Source organism: Nerophis ophidion, linkage group LG01, assembly GCF_033978795.1.
Source record: "Nerophis ophidion isolate RoL-2023_Sa linkage group LG01, RoL_Noph_v1.0, whole genome shotgun sequence".
NCBI classification, from domain to species: Eukaryota; Metazoa; Chordata; class Actinopteri; order Syngnathiformes; family Syngnathidae; genus Nerophis; species Nerophis ophidion.
Window position 1 is genome coordinate 87,008,983 of NC_084611.1, and position 18,503 is coordinate 87,027,485.

Sequence of the window (18,503 nt, forward strand, 5' to 3'; positions counted from 1 at the left end):
TAAATGATGATGCGGACCACTTTCAGTGATGTGGCGGGCCAAATTAAATGATGTGACTGACCACTTTAAATGATGTGGAAAGCCACACTGAATGCCATGTCGGACCATTTTAAATGATGTCACAGACCAGATTAAATGATGTGGAGCGCCACAAAAAATGATGTGACCCACCACCTAAATGATGTTGCGGACCACATTCAGTGATATGGCGGGCCACGTTAAATGATGTGACGGACCACATTCAATGATGTGGAAGGCCACGCTGAATGCCATGTCAGGCCAAATTAAATGACGTGACGGACCATTTTAAATGATGTGACAGACCAGATTAAATGACGTGGCGGGCCGATATAAATGATGTGACTGACAACAGTAAATGATGTGACTGACCACCTACATGATGTTGCGGACCACATTCAATGATTTGGCGGGCCACTTTAATGATGCGACAGACCACTTTAAATTTTGTGGAAAGCCATGCTGAATGACATGACGGGCCACTATAAATGAGAAGGCAGACCACACTGAATGCCATGGCGGGCCACTTTAAATGACGTGACGAACCATTTTAAATGATGTGGCCGACCATATTAAATGATGATGCGGACCACATTCAGTGATGTGGCGGGCTACTTTAAATGATGTGACAGACCACTTTAAATGATGTGGAAAGCCACACTGAATGCCATGTCGGACCATTTTAAATGATGTCACAGACCAGATTAAATGATGTGGAGCGCCACAAAAAATGATGTGACCCACCACCTAAATGATGTTGCGGACCACATTCAGTGATATGGCGGGCCACATTAAATGATGTGACGGACCACATTTAATGATGTGGAAGGCCACACTGAATGTCATGTCAGGCCAAATTAAATGACGTGACGGACCATTTTAAATGATGTGACAGACCAGATTAAATGATGTGGCGGGCCGATATAAATGATGTGACTGACCACAATAAATGATGTGACTGACCACCTACATGATGTTGCGGACCACATTCAATGATTTGGCGGGCCACTTTAATGATGTGACAGACCACTTTAAATTTTGTGGAAGGCCATGCTGAATGACATGACGGGCCACAATAAATGAGATGGCAGACCACACTGAATGCCATGGCGGGCCACTTTAAATGGCGTGACAAACCATTTTAAATGATGTGACCGACCATATTAAATGATGATGCGGACCACATTCAATGATGTGGCGGGCCACTTTAAATGATGTGACAGACCACTTTAAATTATGTGGAAAGCCACACTGAATGACATGATGGGCCACACTGAATGATGTCGCAGACCACATTGAATGCCATGGCGGGCCAATTTAAATGACATGACAGACCATTTTAAATGACGTGACAGACCAGATTTAATGAAGTGGCGGGCCACAATATATGATGTGACCGACCACCTACATGATGTTGCGGACCACATTCAATGATATGGCGGGCCACAATAAATGATGTGACAGACCACATTGAATGACATGGCGGGTCACTTTAAGTGAAATGACAGACCACATTGAATGAATGGCGGGCCACATTAAGTGATGTGACAGTCCAAATTAAATGATGTGGCGGGCCACACTAAATGACGAGACATACCACATTGAATGATATGGCAGGTCACTTTAAATGACATGACGGACCACGTTAAATGATGTGGAAGTCCACTCCGAATAACATGACGGGCCACACTAAATAACATGACATACCCCCTTAAAATACATGGCAGGCCAATTTAAGTGACGTGAAGGACCATGTTAAATGATGTGGCAGACCACGATAAATGATGTAGAAGGTCACTCTGAATCACATGACGGGCCACACTAAATGATGTGACATACCACATTGAATGAAATGGCAGGCCACTTTAAATGATGTGACAAACCAGAATAAATTAAAATAAAAGTTAAAGTACCAATGACTGTCTCACACACACACAAGTTGTGGCAAAATGATTCTCTGCATTTGACCCATCAACCTTGATCACCCCCTGGGAGGTGAGGGGAGCAGTGAGCAGCAGCGGTGGCCACGCCCGGGAAATAATTTTTGATGATTTTAACCCTCAATTCCAACCCTTTATGTTGAGTGCCAAGCAGGGAGGTAATGGCTCCCATTTTTATAGTGTGTGTGTGTGTGCGTGTGTGTGTGTGTGTGTGTGTGTGTGTGTGTGTGTGTGTGTGTGTGTGTGTGTCTCTCCAAGGCTCTGATGTCCTTGTTTGTCCTGGCCTCCAAAGACGGGTGGGTCAACATCATGTACCATGGACTGGATGCGGTGGGGATAGACCAGCAGGTAACACACACAACAGTTGAGCTTACAACGAGGGCTGGACGATAAAACGATAACGTTATATATCACGATAGACGCGTAATCGATAATCGATAAAAGAATGTGTTCGATAAAACGTTGGTTGTATTTCCTGTCAGCGCTCTTGTTTTGGTTCTGTTTCCTGTTCGTCTCCCTGAGTGCTGTCCCCTCAGCTGTGGCTGATTGGCACCTGGCCACACCTGGTGTTAATCAGCCAGGTACTATTTAAACCTGCTTTGTCCTCCACTCGGTGTTGGAGTATTGTTGTGTCGTGTCGTTGCTAGCTGATTCCCTGGATCCTGATTCCTGTTCCCTGCTTCCACTTTGTTTGTTCCTCGTTTGTGTTTCTTCTTTATTTTTACATTTTTGGACATTAAATTATGTTTTCTTTTTCAATGCCTGGGTGGGGGGGGTCTCAAGATTCCCGGTCGAGCCGAACATTTTGATACTCGAGCCGTTTCGGGCTGTGGAATAAAAACAAATAAATAGGTTTTTTGGTGTTGAGTTTGCTATGCTCTGCGAAGAGGTGGCCACTTGTCATGGGGGTACCCCGCCTTCCGCCCGAATTCAGCTGAGATAGGCTCCAGCGACCCCAAAAGGGAAAAGCGCTAAGAAATGGATGGATGGAATTTGCTATTCTTGGACTTTCGCACAATTATCGATATCGAGATTAAACGCCCGTACGGGGATACGGTTTTCCCGCCGTATCACATGACCTCTGACCTCATCACGATGAAAGTGGGTGGGGCATGTGTGAAGTCCATTAAGTCAACAATGGCAGTGTCCCTCCCTTCCTCGGTCTGAGGGGGCGGAGACAAGTGAAGGACTGATCCAATTTCAGCCTTCAAGAGCGCCAGCAAATGAAAGTCTCATCCGTGCTTTGTGTGACCCTCGACCCCCCCGGGCGCTGTTTGGCGAGGACCCCGTGTAATGACCACCTGCACGGAGACGGCGCCCGGCGTGCTCCTCTGACAACACGGAACCCGCCGGCCACCTGACTTTGAGATAATTGGACGGCACTCGAGTAGAGCTCACACAAAGGACCCTTAAAGAGATATTGTTCATGTTTGGAAATTACACTTTATGCACTTTATATACTTTATGCACTTTATATACTTTATGCACTTTATACACTTTACGTACTTTATATACTTTATATACTTGATATAAACAAAAATATTAGTGGAGTGGCATTTTTATATTTCAATTTAAGTCAAGAAAAACGTTGCTTCCTCGCAATTTGTTGTTTTTTTCCACAGCCCTAACCTTAATCCGGTTGTCTAAAGTCTAGATTGAACCCGTTCAATAGGGGTGGGCGATACTGGGGATTTTGGGTATCGACCCCAGGGCGAGTATCGCCGATACCGGTCGTTCTGACTTGAAATGTCATTAAAATGGTTGCATGGAAATATTTATTCACAGCCGAAATCGTAATTTTTTTTTTTAATCATCCCGATTAATAATTTTCTCCTGAAAAAAAGGTAAATAAAAAATAAAGAAAATAATAAGATGTTCAAATTTCTCAAAATTCAAGTTCAAATTGGAATTGTGATTCTTATACATCCCAATTCCAAATTGATTAAAACATTTCCAAAAAATTGTTTTAAAATAATAAATAACATATATATATATATATATATATATATATATATATATATATATATATATATATATATATATATATATATATATATATATATATGTATATATATATATACATATGTATCTATAAATATATGCATATATATATGTTTATGTTCAAATCAATTTGGAAACGTGATGTATAAAAACGCAACATATATTCATATATATACATATATATATATATATATATATATATATATATATATATATATATATACATATATATATATATATATATATATATATATTTATATATATCCATATATATATATATATATATATATGTATATATATATATATATATACATATATATATACTGTATATATATAAATATATATATATATATATATATATATATATATATATATATATATAAAGCTGATACAAAGTTTGTTTTCTAAATATACATAATATCTCTTTTAGTATTGTTTTTTAAATAAATAAATATCAAAATAGCCCCCGCATGTACGTTGACTTTTCAGTATGCAAACCTTGGTGGAAAAACGTTAGACACGTCTGATCTAAAATATTAAAGGCGCTCGAAATAAAAATAAAATACAATTAAATTCAAATTAAATTTAAAAAATCCCCCCCAAAATTGTGAATTAGTTAGATAGTTAAAAAATAATGATAACCATTTATAAATAATTAATTTGAAAATTAAATCAACAAGAATAAAGACTGTTCGTTGTGGAAGTGAACATTAATATATTTCTAAAGGCAGACACACTAGGTTATGGAGTTCCACATTTTTATTATTATTATTATTATATTAATACAGGGGAAAAAACAACAGAAAAAATGTTGCAAAAAAACAACTCTGAATTTAATGAGAATTGATCATTGATGATAATTCATTATTAAGAAAATAAAAAAAAAAATTGATAATAAAATACTTATTCACTTATAACACAAAGCTGACACTAAGTTTTGTCTTTGGATACAAGAAATATTGTTGGTTTTTTTTACAAAATAAAAACATACCAAAATGCCTCAAGCATACTTAGACTTTTCAGGTTTCCACGTCCCTGTGATAAATTAGAAAATGTTAACTATCAAGCGAGGGCGCGCATGCCGATGCTTGGATTGTGAGTCATCGCCAAACGCTCCTCAAAAAGCCAAAGAAAAAACCACGCACCCACTTCATCCCCCCCTAACCTCCTGTTGTTGTTGTTGTGGCCGCCCCGCAGCCGGTGACCAACACCAGCCCCTGGATGCTGCTCTACTTCATCTCCTTCCTGCTCATCGTCAGCTTCTTCGTGCTCAACATGTTCGTGGGCGTGGTCGTGGAGAACTTCCACAAGTGTCGGCAGCACCAGGAGGTGGAGGAGGCTCGGCGGCGCGAGGAGAAGCGCCAGCGCCGCATGGAGAAGAAGAGGAGGAGTAAGTTTGATGGAGGGCTTGGTGGGGGGAGGATGCTGATGCTAATGCTAATGCTAATGCTAATGCTAATGTTTACAGAGCAGTTTGTTTACATACCAGAACTCTGCCACTGCCTATACTTAAATCATATCTCTAGTATCTCAAAGGATGGGTACCGTTTACACTTACACCAACGCAGTACCAACTCCTGGTGAGTGGGTGAGGGTACTCAACGGTACCAATTTCCAGTACTTTGGTGTGTGTTCACGTGGTGTTAAATATTAATTGTTTAATAATACACATCGTGTATTTGATTTAACGTTAAACACCGAGCTAATGATGACTGTGCTCTCCATCCGGCAACTGTGGACTAGGTACACTGATGCTAAAAACAATGCTAACGATGACGGTTGGCATAAGTCTGACAAAACTGCGGACTAGGAACGCCAATACTAAAAACAATGCTAATGATGACTTTTGACGGTGAGTCCTTCGAAACAGTGGGCTAGGAATGCTAATGCTAAAAAAAATGCTAAATATGACAAATGACGGTAGTCCTTCAAAACTGTGGACTAGGTACACTGATGCAAAAAACAATGCTAACGATGACGGTTGGCATAAGTCTGACAAAACTGCGGACTAGGAACGCCAATACTAAAAACAATGCTAATGATGACTGTTGACGGTGAGTCCTTCGAAACTGTGGATTAGGAATTCTAATGCTAAAAACTTTAACGTCCTCTACAACAGTCCGACAAAACTGCGCACAAGGAATGCTAAGGCTAAAAACAATATTAACTATGAAGGTCGGCATTAGTCTGACAGAACTGCGGACAAGGAATGATAAGGCTAAAAACAATGCTAATTATCATGGTCGGCATCAGTTTGACAAAATTCTGGACAAGGAATGCTAATGCTAAAAACAATGCTCACTTTGACGGTCGGCATCAGTCCGACAGAAATGCAGACAAGGAATGCTAAGGCTAAAAACAATGCCAACTATGAAATTCGGAAACAGTCTGGCAAAACTGCGGACAAGGAATGCTAAGGCTAAAAACAATGCTAACTATGAAGGTCGGCATCAGTCCGACAAAACTGCGGACGAGGAATGCTAAGGCTAAAAACAATGCTAACTATAGAGGTCGGCATCAGTCTGACAGAACTGCGGACAAGGAATGCTAAGGACAAAAACAATGCTAACTTTGAAAGTCGGAAACAGTTTGACAAAACTGTGGACAAGGAATGCTTAAGCTGAAAACATTGCTAACTATGATAGTCGGCATCAGTCTGATAAAACTGCGGACAAGGAACGCTAATGCCAAAAATTATGCTAATTATGATGGTCTGCATCAGTCTGACAAAACTGCGAACAAGAAATTTTAATGCTAAAAACAATGCTAACTATGATGGTCGGAATCAGTCTGGCAAAATTGACGACAAGGAATGCTAAGGCTAAAAACAATGCTATCTATGAAGGTCGGAATCAGTCTGACAAAATGGCGGAAAAGGAATGCTAAGGCGGAAAACAATGCTAACTATGATGGTCGGCATCAGTCCGACAAAACTGCAGATGAGGAATGCTAAGGCTAAAAACAATGCTAACTATAGAGGTCGGCATCAGCGTAACATAACTGCGGACAAGGAATGCTAAGGCTAAAAACAATGCTAACTATAGAGGTCGGCATCAGCGTAACATAACTGCGGACAAGGAATGCTAAGGCTAAAAACAATGCTATCTATGAAAGTCGGAAACAATCTGACAAAACTGCGGTCAAGGAATGCTAAGGCTAAAAACAATGCTAACTATGATGGTCGGAAACAGTCTGACAAAACTGCGGACAAGGAATGTTAATGATAAAAACAATGTTAACTATGATGGTCGGCATCAGTCTGACAGAACTGCGGACAGGGAATGCTAAGGCTTAAAACAATGCTATCTATGAAGGTCGGAATCAGTCTGACAAAACTGCGGAAAAGGAATGCTAAGGCGGAAAACAATGCTAACTATGATGATCGGCATCAGTCTGACAAAACAGCGGACGAGGAATGCTAAGGCTAAAAGCAATGCTAACTGTAGAGGTCGGAAACAGTCTGGCAAAACTGCGGAAAAAGGAACGCTAAGGCTAAAAACAATGCTAACTTTGAAAGTCGGAAACAGTTTGACAAAACTGTGGACAAGGAATGCTAAGGCTGAAAACATTGCTAACTATGACAGTCGGCATCAGTCTGATAAAACTGCGGACAAGGAATGCTAATGCCAAAAATTATGCTAATTATGATGGTCGGCATCAGTCTGACAAAACTGCGGACAAAGAATGCTAAGGCTAAAAGCAATGCTAACTATGATGGTCGAAATCAGTCCGGCAAAATTGAGGACAAGGAATGCTAAGGCTAAAAACAATGCTAACTTTGAAAGTCGGAAACAGTTTGACAAAACTGTGGACAAGGAATGCTAAGGCGGAAAACAATGCTAACTATGACGGTCGGCATCAGTCTGACAAAATTGCGGACAAGGATGGTAATGCTAAAAACAATGCTAACTGTGATGGTCAGCATCAGTCCGACAAAACTGCGTACAAGGAATGCTAAGGCTAAAAACAATGCTAACTTTGAAAGTCGGAAACAGTTTGACAAAACTGTGGACAAGGAATGCTAAGGCGGAAAACAATGCTAACTATGACGGTCGGCATCAGTCTGACAAAATTGCGGACAAGGATGGTAATGCTAAAAACAATGCTAACTGTGATGGTCAGCATCAGTCTGACAAAACTGCGGACGAGGAATGCTAAGGCCAAAAACAATGCTAACTATAGAGGTCGGCATTAGTCTGACAAAATTGCGGACAAGGATGCTAATGCTAAAAACAATACTAACTGTAATGGTCAGCATCAGTCTGACAAAACTGCGTACAAGGAATGCTAAGGCTAAAAACAATGCTAACTTTGAAAGTCGGAAACAGTTTGACAAAACTGTGGACAAGGAATGCTGAGGCGGAAAACAATGCTAACTATGACGGTCGGCATCAGTCTGACAAAATTGCGGACAAGGATGGTAATGCTAAAAACAATGCTAACTGTGATGGTCAGCATCAGTCTGACAAAACTGCGGACGAGGAATGCTAAGGCCAAAAACAATGCTAACTATAGAGGTCGGCATTAGTCTGACAAAATTGCGGACAAGGATGCTAATGCTAAAAACAATACTAACTGTAATGGTCAGCATCAGTCTGACAAAACTGCGTGCAAGGAATGCTAAGGCTAAAAACAATGCTATCTATGAAGGTCGGCATCAGTCTGGCAAAACTGCGGAAAAGGAACGTTAAGGCTAAAAACAATGCTAACTTTGAAAGTCGGAAAGAGTTTGACAAAACTGTGGACAGGGAATGCTAAGGCTAAAAACAATGCTAACTTTGAAAGTCGGAAACAGTTTGACCAAACTTTGGACAAGGAATGCTAAAGCTGAAAACATTGCTAACTATGACAGTCTGATAAAACTGCGGACAAGGAATGCTAATGCCAAAAATTATGCTAATTATGATAGTCGGCATCAGTCCGACAAAACTGCGGACAAGGAATTTTAATGCTAAAAACAATGCTAACTATGATGGTCGGAATCAGTCTGACGGACCTGCGGACAAGGAATGCTAAGGATAAAAACAATGCTATCTATGAAGGTCGGAATCAGTCTGACAAAATGGCGGAAAAGGAATGCTAAGGCGGAAAACAATGCTAACTATGATGGTCGGCATCAGTCTGACAAAATTGCGGACAAGGATGCTAATGCTAAAAACAATGCTAACTATGATCGTTGGCATCAGTCCGACAAAACTGCGGACAAGGAATGCTAAGGCTAAAAACAATGCTAACTATAGAGTTCGGCATCAGCGTAACAGAACTGCGGACAAGGAATGCTAAGGCTAAAAACTATGCTATCTATGAAGGTCGGAAACAGTCTGACAAAATTGCGGAAAAGGAACGTTAAGGCTAAAATCAATGCTAACTTTGAAGGTCGGAAACAGTTTGACAAATGGACAAGGAATGCTAAAGTTGAAAACATTGCTAACTGTGAGAGTCGGCATCAGTCTGATAAAACTGCGGACAAGGAATGCTAATGCCATAAATTATGCTAATTATGATGGTCGGCATCAGTCCGACAAAAGTGCGGACAAGGAATTGTAATGCTAAAAACAATGCTAACTAAGATGGTCGGCATCAGTCTGACAAAACTGCGGACAAGGAATGCTAAGGCTAAAAACAATGCTAACTATGAAGGTCGGTATCAGTCTGGCAAAACTGCGGAAAAGGAATGCTAAGGCGGAAAACAATGCTAACTATGACGGTCGGCATCAGTCTGACGAAATTGCGGACAAGGATGCTAATGCTAAAAACAATGCTAACTGTGATGGTCAGCATCAGTCTGACAAAACTGCGGACGAGGAATGCTAAGGCTAAAAACAATGCTAACTATAGAGGTCGGCATTAGTCTGGCAAAACTGCGGAAAAGGAACGCTAAGGCTAAAAACAATGCTAACTTTGAAAGTCGGAAAGAGTTTGACAAAACTGTGGACAGGGAATGCTAAGGCTAAAAACAATGCTAACTTTGAAAGTCGGAAACAGTTTGACCAAACTTTGGACAAGGAATGCTAAAGCTGAAAACATTGCTAACTATGACAGTCTGATAAAACTGCGGACAAGGAATGCTAATGCCAAAAATTATGCTAATTATGATAGTCGGCATTAGTCCGACAAAACTGCGGACAAGGAATTTTAATGCTAAAAACAATGCTAACTATGATGGTCGGAATCAGTCTGTCAAAATTGACGACAAGGAATGCTAATGATAAAAACAATGCTATCTATGAAGGTCGGAAACAGTCTGACAAAACTGCGGACAAGGAATGCTAAGGCTAAAAACAATGCTAACTATGATGGTCGGCATCAGTCTGACAGAACCGAGGACAGGGAATGCTAAGGCTAAAAACAATGCTAACTATGATGGTCGGAAACAGTCTGACAAAACTGCGGACGAGGAATGCTAAGGCTAAAAACAATGCTAACTATAGAGGTCGGCATCAGCGTAACATAACTGCGGACAAGGAATGCTAAGGCTAAAAACAATGCTATCTATGAAAATCGGAAACAATCTGACAAAACTGCGGTCAAGGAATGCTAAGGCTAAAAACAATGCTAACTATGATGGTCGGCATCAGTCCGACAAAATTGCGAACAAGTATGCTAATGCTAAAAACAATGCTAACTATGATGGTCGGCATCAGTTTGTCAAAACTGCGGACGAGGAATGCTAAGGCTAAAAACAATGCTAACTATAGAGGTCGGCATCAGCGTAACAGAACTGCGGACAAGGAATGCTAAGGCTAAAAACAATGCTATCTATGAAGGCCGGAAACAGTCTGACCAAACTGCGGAAAAGGAATGCTAAAGCTAAAAACAATGCTAACTTTGAAAGTCGGAAACAGTTTGACAAAACTGTGGATAAGGAATGCTAAAGCTGAAAACATTGCTAACTATGACAGTCGGCATCAGTCTGACAGAACTGCGGACAAGGAATGCTAAGGCTAAAAACAATGCTATCTATGAAGGTCGGAAACAGTCTGACAAAACTGCGGACAAGGAATGCTAAGGCGGAAAACAATGCTAACTATGACGGTCGGCATCAGTCTGACAAAATTGCGGACAAGGATGGTAATGCTAAAAACAATGCTAACTGTGATGGTCACCATCAGTCTGACAAAACTGCGGACGAGGAATGCTAAGGCTAAAAACAATGCTAACTATAGAGGTCAGCATTAGTCTGACAAAATTGCGGACGAGGAATGCTATTGCTAAAAACAATGCTAACTATGAAGGTCTGAAACAGTCTGACAAAACTGCGGACAAAGAATGTTAATGCTAAAAACAATGCTAACTACAACGGTCGGCATCAGTCTGACAAAACTGCGGACAAGCAATGCTAATGCTAAAAACAATGCTAACTTTGACGGTCGGCATCAGTCCGACAAAACTGCGGACAAGGAATGCTAAGGCTAAAAACAATGTTAACTATGAAGGTCGGCATTAGTCTGACAGAACTGCGGACAAGGAATGCTAAGGCTAAATACAATGCTAATTATGATGGTCGGCATCAGTCTGACAAAATTCTGGACAAGGAATGCTAATGCTAAAAACAATGCTCAATTTGACGGTCGGCATCAGTCCGACAGAACTGCGGTAAAGGAATGCTAAGGCTAAAAACAATGCTAACTATGAAGGTCGGCATCAGTCTGGCAAAACTGCGGAAAAGGAATGCTAAGGCTAAAAACAATGCTATCTATGATAGTCGGCATCAGTCTGATAAAACTGCGGACAAGGAATGCTAATGCCAAAAATTATGCTAATTATGATGGTCGGCATCCGTCTGACAAAACTGCGGACAAGGAATTTTAATGCTAAAGACAATGCTAACTAAGATGGTCGGAATCAGTCTGGCAAAATTGAGGACAAGGAATGCTAAGGCTAAAAACAATGCTAACTATGACATTCGGCATCAGTCTGACAGAACTGCGGACAAGGAATGCTAAGGCTAAAAACAATGCTAGTTATGAAGGTCGGCAACAGTCCGTCCAAACCGTCGACTAGGAATCTTCACGTTAAAATCAATGCTAACCTTGATGTTTGACAATAGTCCATCAAAACTGGGCTAGGAATGCTAAAAACAATGCTATCTATTATGGTTTACAAATACTCTGGACAAGGAATGCTAACAACAACGCTACGGTATGATGTGATGTGGTATTTAGCCTCGTATTCACGAACGTCCAGTTTGTTGACTTTATGGTTTGTCTTGTGACGTCTCACTGAACCCAGAGGCCCAGAAGCTTCCCTACTACTCCTCGTACGGCCCGGCCCGCCTGGCCATCCACACGCTGTGCACCAGCCACTACCTGGACCTGGTCATCACCTTCATCATCTGCATCAACGTCATCACCATGTCTCTGGAGCACTACAGCCAGCCGCAGGTCAGCCCTCCCTGTTGCTCAAGGGGTCCACAGAAACAATGCACAGTTTACTATTTGCTTAGCTTAGCATTAGCACGAAACAAAAACAGCAGCAACCTCGATTGTACCAATTTAGCTTATTTTTCAAGACCACTGCGTTCTATTTACCTAAAACGAAACTTTAAATTGTGCTTTTCTGTATTGTTTTTGTTTTGTTTTATTGGAGTTAAATCAGTGTCTTTATTACTAAAAATCAGTTGTATAGAAATTCTGTGTAAAAAAAAAATTAAAAAAAAATGTGTCCACTGAATTTTAAAACACTGAATATTTTACACAGATTTTTTATACACTGAATTATTTTGCACTGAATGTATTTATATACACTGATTTTTGTACACTAAAATGTGATACACTGATTTTTTTCACACATAATTTTTAAACACTGAATAATTTTTACACACTATATTTTTCACTGAATTTTTTCGTACCTTTAATTTTCCTTTACGCCGAATGTTTATAAACTGAATTATTTTGCACTGACTTTCTGTACATATAATTTTTACACATATTTTTTTACACTGGATATCTACACACTGATTTTTGGACACTAAAATGTAATAAATTAATTTTTTTACACCTAATTTTTAAACTCTAAATATTTTTTCACGCTAATTGATTTATATACACTGATTTTTGTAAAATAAAATGTGATACACTGAATTTTTTCACACCTAATTTTTAAACACTGAATAATTTTTACACACTATATTTTTCACTGAATTTTTTTGTACATTTAATTTTCCTTTGCACTGAATGTTTATAAACTGAAATATTTTGCACTGACTTTCTATACATATCATTTTTACACATATTTTTTTACATTGGATATCTACACACTGATTTTTGGACACTAAAATGTAATATAGAATTTTTTTACACCTAATTTTTAAATGCTAAATATTTTTACACGCTAATTGATTTATATACACTGATTTTTGTACACTAAAATGTGATACACTGAATTTTTTTACACCTAATTTTTAAAAAAATAATAATTTTTACACACTATATTTTTCACAGAATTTTTTTTTAAAGTACAACTATTTGCTTAGCTTTGCATTAGCACGAAACAAATTTAACATCTGCAACCTCGATTGTACCAATTTAGCTTATTTTTCAAGACCACTGCGTTCTATTTACCTAAAACGAAACTTTAAATTGTGCTTTTCTGTATTGTTTTTGTTTTGTTTTATTGGAGTTAAATCAGTGTCTTTATTACTAAAAATCAGTTGTATAGAAATTCTGTGTAAAAAAAAAAAAAAAAAAAATTGTGTCCACTGAATTTTAAAACACTGAATATTTTACACAGATTTTTTATACACTGAATTATTTTGCACTGAATTTATTTATATACACTAATTATTGTACACTAAAATGTGATACACTGAATTTTTTCACACCTAATTTTTAAACACTGAATAATTTTTACACACTATATTTTTCACTGAATTTTTTTGTACATTTAATTTTCCTTTACACTGAATGTTTATAAATTGAAATATTTTGCACTGACTTTCTATACATATAAATTTTACACATATTTTTTTACACTGGATATCTATACACTGATTTTTGGACACTAAAATGTAATACATAGAATTTTTTTACACCTAATTTATAAACGCTAAATATTTTTACACGCTAATTGATTTATATACACTGATTTTTGTACACTAAAATGTAATACACTGAATTTTTTCACACCTAATTTTTAAACACTGAATAATTTTTACACACTATATTTTTCACTGAATTTTTTTGTACATTTAATTTTCCTTTACACTGAATGTTTATAAACTGAATTATTTTGCACTGACTTTCTATACATATAATTTTTACACATATTTGTTTACACTGGATATCTACACACTGATTTTTGTACACTAAAATGTAATATATAGAATTTTTTTACACCTAATTTTTAAACGCTAAATATTTTTACACGCTAGTTTTTTTACACTTAATTTTTAACCAGATTTTTTTTATCTACTGAATTTTTTTTCACTGAATTTTTTAGAAATTGAATTTTTTATACATATAAGTTTTCTTTACACTGAATGTTTATGAACGGAATTATTTTGCACTGACTTTCTGTACATATAATTTTTACATTTTTTTTTTTTTACGCTGGATATCTACACACCGATTTTTGCACAGTAAAATTTAATACACTGAATTTTTTACACCTAATTTTTAAATGCTAAATATTTTTAAACGCAATTTTTTTACACCTAATTTTTAAATGCTAAATATTTTTACACGCTAATTTTTTTACACTTAATTTTCAAAAAGATTTTTTTATCTACTGAATTTTTTTTTCACTGAATTTTTTAGAAATTGGATTTTTTATACATTTAATTTTTCTTTACACTGAATGTTTATAAACTGAATTATTTTGCACTGACTTTCTGTACATATAATTTTACACATATTTTTTTACACTGGATATCTACACACGGATTTTTTTAATTTTTAAACGCTAAATATTTTTACACGCTAATTTTTTTACACTTAATTTTTAAACAGATTTTTTTTATCCACTGAAATTTTTTTTCACTGAATTTTTTAGACATTGAATTTTGTTGTTGTTGTGTTGTTGTTAATTGAAACTTGTATTAGTAGATTGCACAGTACAGTACATATTCCGTACAATTGACCACTAAATGGTAACACCCGAATAAGTTTTTCAACTCGTTTAAGTCGGGGTCCACGTTAATCAATTCATGGCTGTTGTTGTTGTTGATTGAGACTTTTATTAGTAGATTGCACAGTACAGTACATATTCCGTACAATTGACCACTAAATGGTAACACCCGAATAAGTTTTTCAACTCGTTTAAGTCGGGGTCCACGTTAATCAATTCATGGCTGTTGTTGTTGTTGATTGAGACTTTTATTAGTAGATTGCACAGTACAGTACATATTCCGTACAATTGACCACTAAATGGTAACACCCGAATAAGTTTTTCAACTTGTTTAAGTCGGGGTCCACGTTAATAAATTCATGGCTGTTGTTGTTGTTGTTGTTGATTGAAACTTTTATTAGTAGATTGCACAGTACAGTACATATTTTGTACATTTGACCACTAAATGGTAACACCGGAATAAGTTTTTAAACTTGTGTAAGTCGGTGTCCACGTTAATCAATTTATGACTGTTGTTGTTGTTGATTGAAACTTTTATTAGTAGATTGCACAGTACAGTACATATTCCGTACAATTGACCACTAAATGGTAACACCCCAATAGGTTTTTCAACTTGTTTAAGTCGGGGTCCATGTTAATCAATTCATGGCTGTTGTTGTTGTTGTTGCTGTTGTTGTTGATTGAAACTTTTATTAGTAGATTGCACAGTACAGTACATATTCCGTACAATTGACCACTAAATGGTAACACCCGAATAAGTTTTTCAACTTGTTGAAGTCGGAGTCCACGTTAATTAATTCGTGGATGTTGTTGTTGTGTTGTTGTTGATTGAAACTTGTATTAGTAGATTGCACAGTACAGTACATATTCTGTACAATTGACCACTAAATGGTAACACCCCAATAAGTTTTTCAACTTGTTTAAGTCGGGGTCCATATTAATCAATTCATGGCTGTTGTTGTTGTTGTTGCTGTTGTTGTTGATTGAAACTTTTATTAGTAGATTGCACAGTACAGTACATATTCCGTACAATTGACCACTAAATGGTAACACCCCAATAAGTTTTTCAACTTTTTGAAGTCAGAGTCCACGTTAATCAATTTATGACTGTTGTTGTTGATTGAAACTTTTATTAGTAGATTGCACAGTACAGTACATATTCCGTACATTTGACCACTAAATGGTAACACCCCAATAAGTTTTTCAACTTGTTGAAGTCGGAGTCCACGTTAATCAATTTATGACTGTTGTTGTTGATTGAAACTTTTATTAGTAGATTGCACAGTACAGTACATATTTTGTACATTTGACCACTAAATGGTAACACCGGAATAAGTTTTTAAACTTGTGTAAGTCGGTGTCCACGTTAATCAATTTATGACTGTTGTTGTTGTTGATTGAAACTTTTATTAGTAGATTGCACAGTACAGTACATATTCCGTACAATTGACCACTAAATGGTAACACCCCAATAGGTTTTTCAACTTGTTTAAGTCGGGGTCCATGTTAATCAATTCATGGCTGTTGTTGTTGTTGTTGCTGTTGTTGTTGATTGAAACTTTTATTAGTAGATTGCACAGTACAGTACATATTCCGTACAATTGACCACTAAATGGTAGCACCCGAATAAGTTTTTCAACTTGTTGAAGTCGGAGTCCACGTTAATTAATTCGTGGATGTTGTTGTTGTGTTGTTGTTGATTGAAACTTGTATTAGTAGATTGCACAGTACAGTACATATTCTGTACAATTGACCACTAAATGGTAACACCCCAATAAGTTTTTCAACTTGTTTAAGTCGGGGTCCATATTAATCAATTCATGGCTGTTGTTGTTGTTGTTGCTGTTGTTGTTGATTGAAACTTTTATTAGTAGATTGCACAGTACAGTACATATTCCGTACAATTGACCACTAAATGGTAACACCCCAATAAGTTTTTCAACTTTTTGAAGTCAGAGTCCACGTTAATCAATTTATGACTGTTGTTGTTGATTGAAACTTTTATTAGTAGATTGCACAGTACAGTACATATTCCGTACATTTGACCACTAAATGGTAACACCCCAATAAGTTTTTCAACTTGTTGAAGTCGGAGTCCACGTTAATCAATTTATGACTGTTGTTGTTGATTGAAACTTTTATTAGTAGATTGCACAGTACAGTACATATTCCGTACAATTGACCACTAAATGGTAACACCCCAATACGTTTTTCAACTTGTTTAAGTCGGGGTCCATGTGAATCAATTCATGGTTGTTGTTGTTGTTGATTGAAACTTTTATTAGTAGATTGCACAGTACAGTACATATTCCCTACAATTGACCACTAAATGGTAACATTCGAATAAGTTTTTCAGCCCGTTTAAGACGGGGTCCACGTTAATCAATTCATGGTAGATTGTTATTCCTTTCTCAAGCCATTACTGATTAGCACAAACTGACAAAAAAAATGTGTTTTTGAACGCCGGAAATTGTCGAAAGAAGACATTCCAACGAGTGAATAAAAACCTGCAATTTCCCATTTTCAGTCTCTGGAGACGGCGCTGAAGTACTGCAACTACTTCTTCACCTCCACCTTTGTCATCGAAGCCTCGCTCAAGCTGGTGGCCTTCGGCTTCCGCCGTTTCTTCAAAGACAGGTACTCCAAATACAATAATACGCACGCTTTAAAATAGGAGGGTGAAAATGGACGATCCTTGTGAGCAAAGCGTGACTAATGCTTTTGGACAAGCTGGTCTTCTCCGCAACTACAAGCTGGTGGTGACATTTTGGTTGGGTTTTCATCTTCTTTTTGGAGCGGAATTTATTATTATTTTTTTCTTTAAACACCCACGCTAAAGCTGTGCAGGTGCAGAAAATAGAATGCTAATGGAATCGATATTCCCGCCGAGCAGCTGTTGCTTAATATTACTTCACATTATCCTCTGTGGAAATATTAATTATTACGTCCGTTGCTCCGTTATTAGAAGCAGAGGTGGGTGGAGTAGCCAGAAATGGTACTCAAGTAAGAGTACTGTTACTTTAGAGATGTATTACTCAAGTAAAAGTAAGGAGTAGTCACCCAAATATTTCCTTGAGTAAAAGTAAAAAGTATTAGTCTGATTTGGAATTATTGTGAATCTTGCTTTCTTGCTCTTGTAGGCGCTGGGCTGGCCTACGAATTTTTGGTTCTTCTGTTTTTGACCGCTGAACCTTTGCTTTGTTCAACTTCTGCTCAGGGATTGTCGGTCACTGTAATCTTCTGAAAGAAAACCAAAGGGTCCCGTTAGATCTTGCATTCTGGCTTTTGTAGTTTCTGAATTTTGGGTTATTTTGTTTTTGGACCGCCAAACATTTGCTTTGTTGAACTTCTTTGCCAAGGATTGTGGTTTTCAAGTCTTATCTAGAGTGGTTACAGAACTGATGTTGGACTCTTCAACCAATACAAATTTCGTTACAATTGTTGTGTTCTTGAGAAAAAACTTGTCTCCCTTACTTA

General features: G+C 37.6%; 1 protein-coding gene across 1 annotated transcript in view; it reads left to right on the plus strand.

The window, feature by feature from the left end:
* Positions 1–18,503, plus strand: part of LOC133561329 (voltage-dependent T-type calcium channel subunit alpha-1I-like) — a 289,397-nt gene that overhangs the window by 198,479 nt on the left and 72,415 nt on the right. Inside the window, exons 24-27 of the mRNA XM_061914691.1 lie at positions 2,217–2,306; positions 5,157–5,349; positions 12,192–12,343; positions 17,554–17,663. Of these exons, the coding sequence (XP_061770675.1) occupies positions 2,217–2,306; positions 5,157–5,349; positions 12,192–12,343; positions 17,554–17,663 (545 nt within the window). The remainder of the gene's footprint in view (positions 1–2,216; positions 2,307–5,156; positions 5,350–12,191; positions 12,344–17,553; positions 17,664–18,503) is intronic.